We start from the raw sequence: 506 nt of genomic DNA on the forward strand, positions 1-506 counted from the left end.
AGGAAAGAAAGAAAAAAATTCTTACCTGTACATCTGTCTGCTGATGCATCTGGTTATTATGAGTAGCATAACATTCTTCATAATAGTGCCTGAACCTCTGGTACAAGGATGTTACTTGAGAGAAACTCAAACGACGAAAAGATAAGTTTAACCGTCGTAAGTAGAGACCTGAAAATAGTCTTTATTCAGATTTTGTTATTCATACTATACTGTTTATAAAACTGAAAATGGCTATATGATGTTCTCTGCCTTCATCAGGGATATGTTTTGCAATAATATTTTCCCCTGATCATTTGACCTATGCATCCCCCAGGTTATTTTCGACCTTTCAGATAGAAGCCACTTTTCGTCTTACTGTTCAAGCTTGAATTCACTACTTTCAAACCTTTTTATGTTACATCTTACACTTTCTCACTTTAGCTTGCACCACAGAATCCCAACAAATATCTAAATACAATCATAATATATTTACCTCTTTATGGCCTTAAATGAATTAGTTTTACCAC

General features: G+C 34.0%; 1 protein-coding gene across 1 annotated transcript in view; it reads right to left on the reverse strand.

The window, feature by feature from the left end:
• The window catches only part of LOC119589144 (anaphase-promoting complex subunit 5-like), a 13,443-nt gene that overhangs the window by 10,039 nt on the left and 2,898 nt on the right, over nt 1-506 (reverse strand). Inside the window, exon 4 of the mRNA XM_037937720.1 lies at nt 26-168. Within this exon, the coding sequence (XP_037793648.1) occupies nt 26-168 (143 nt within the window). The remainder of the gene's footprint in view (nt 1-25; nt 169-506) is intronic.

This window comes from Penaeus monodon, chromosome 25 (genome assembly GCF_015228065.2).
Source record: "Penaeus monodon isolate SGIC_2016 chromosome 25, NSTDA_Pmon_1, whole genome shotgun sequence".
Taxonomy (NCBI): Eukaryota; Metazoa; Arthropoda; class Malacostraca; order Decapoda; family Penaeidae; genus Penaeus; species Penaeus monodon.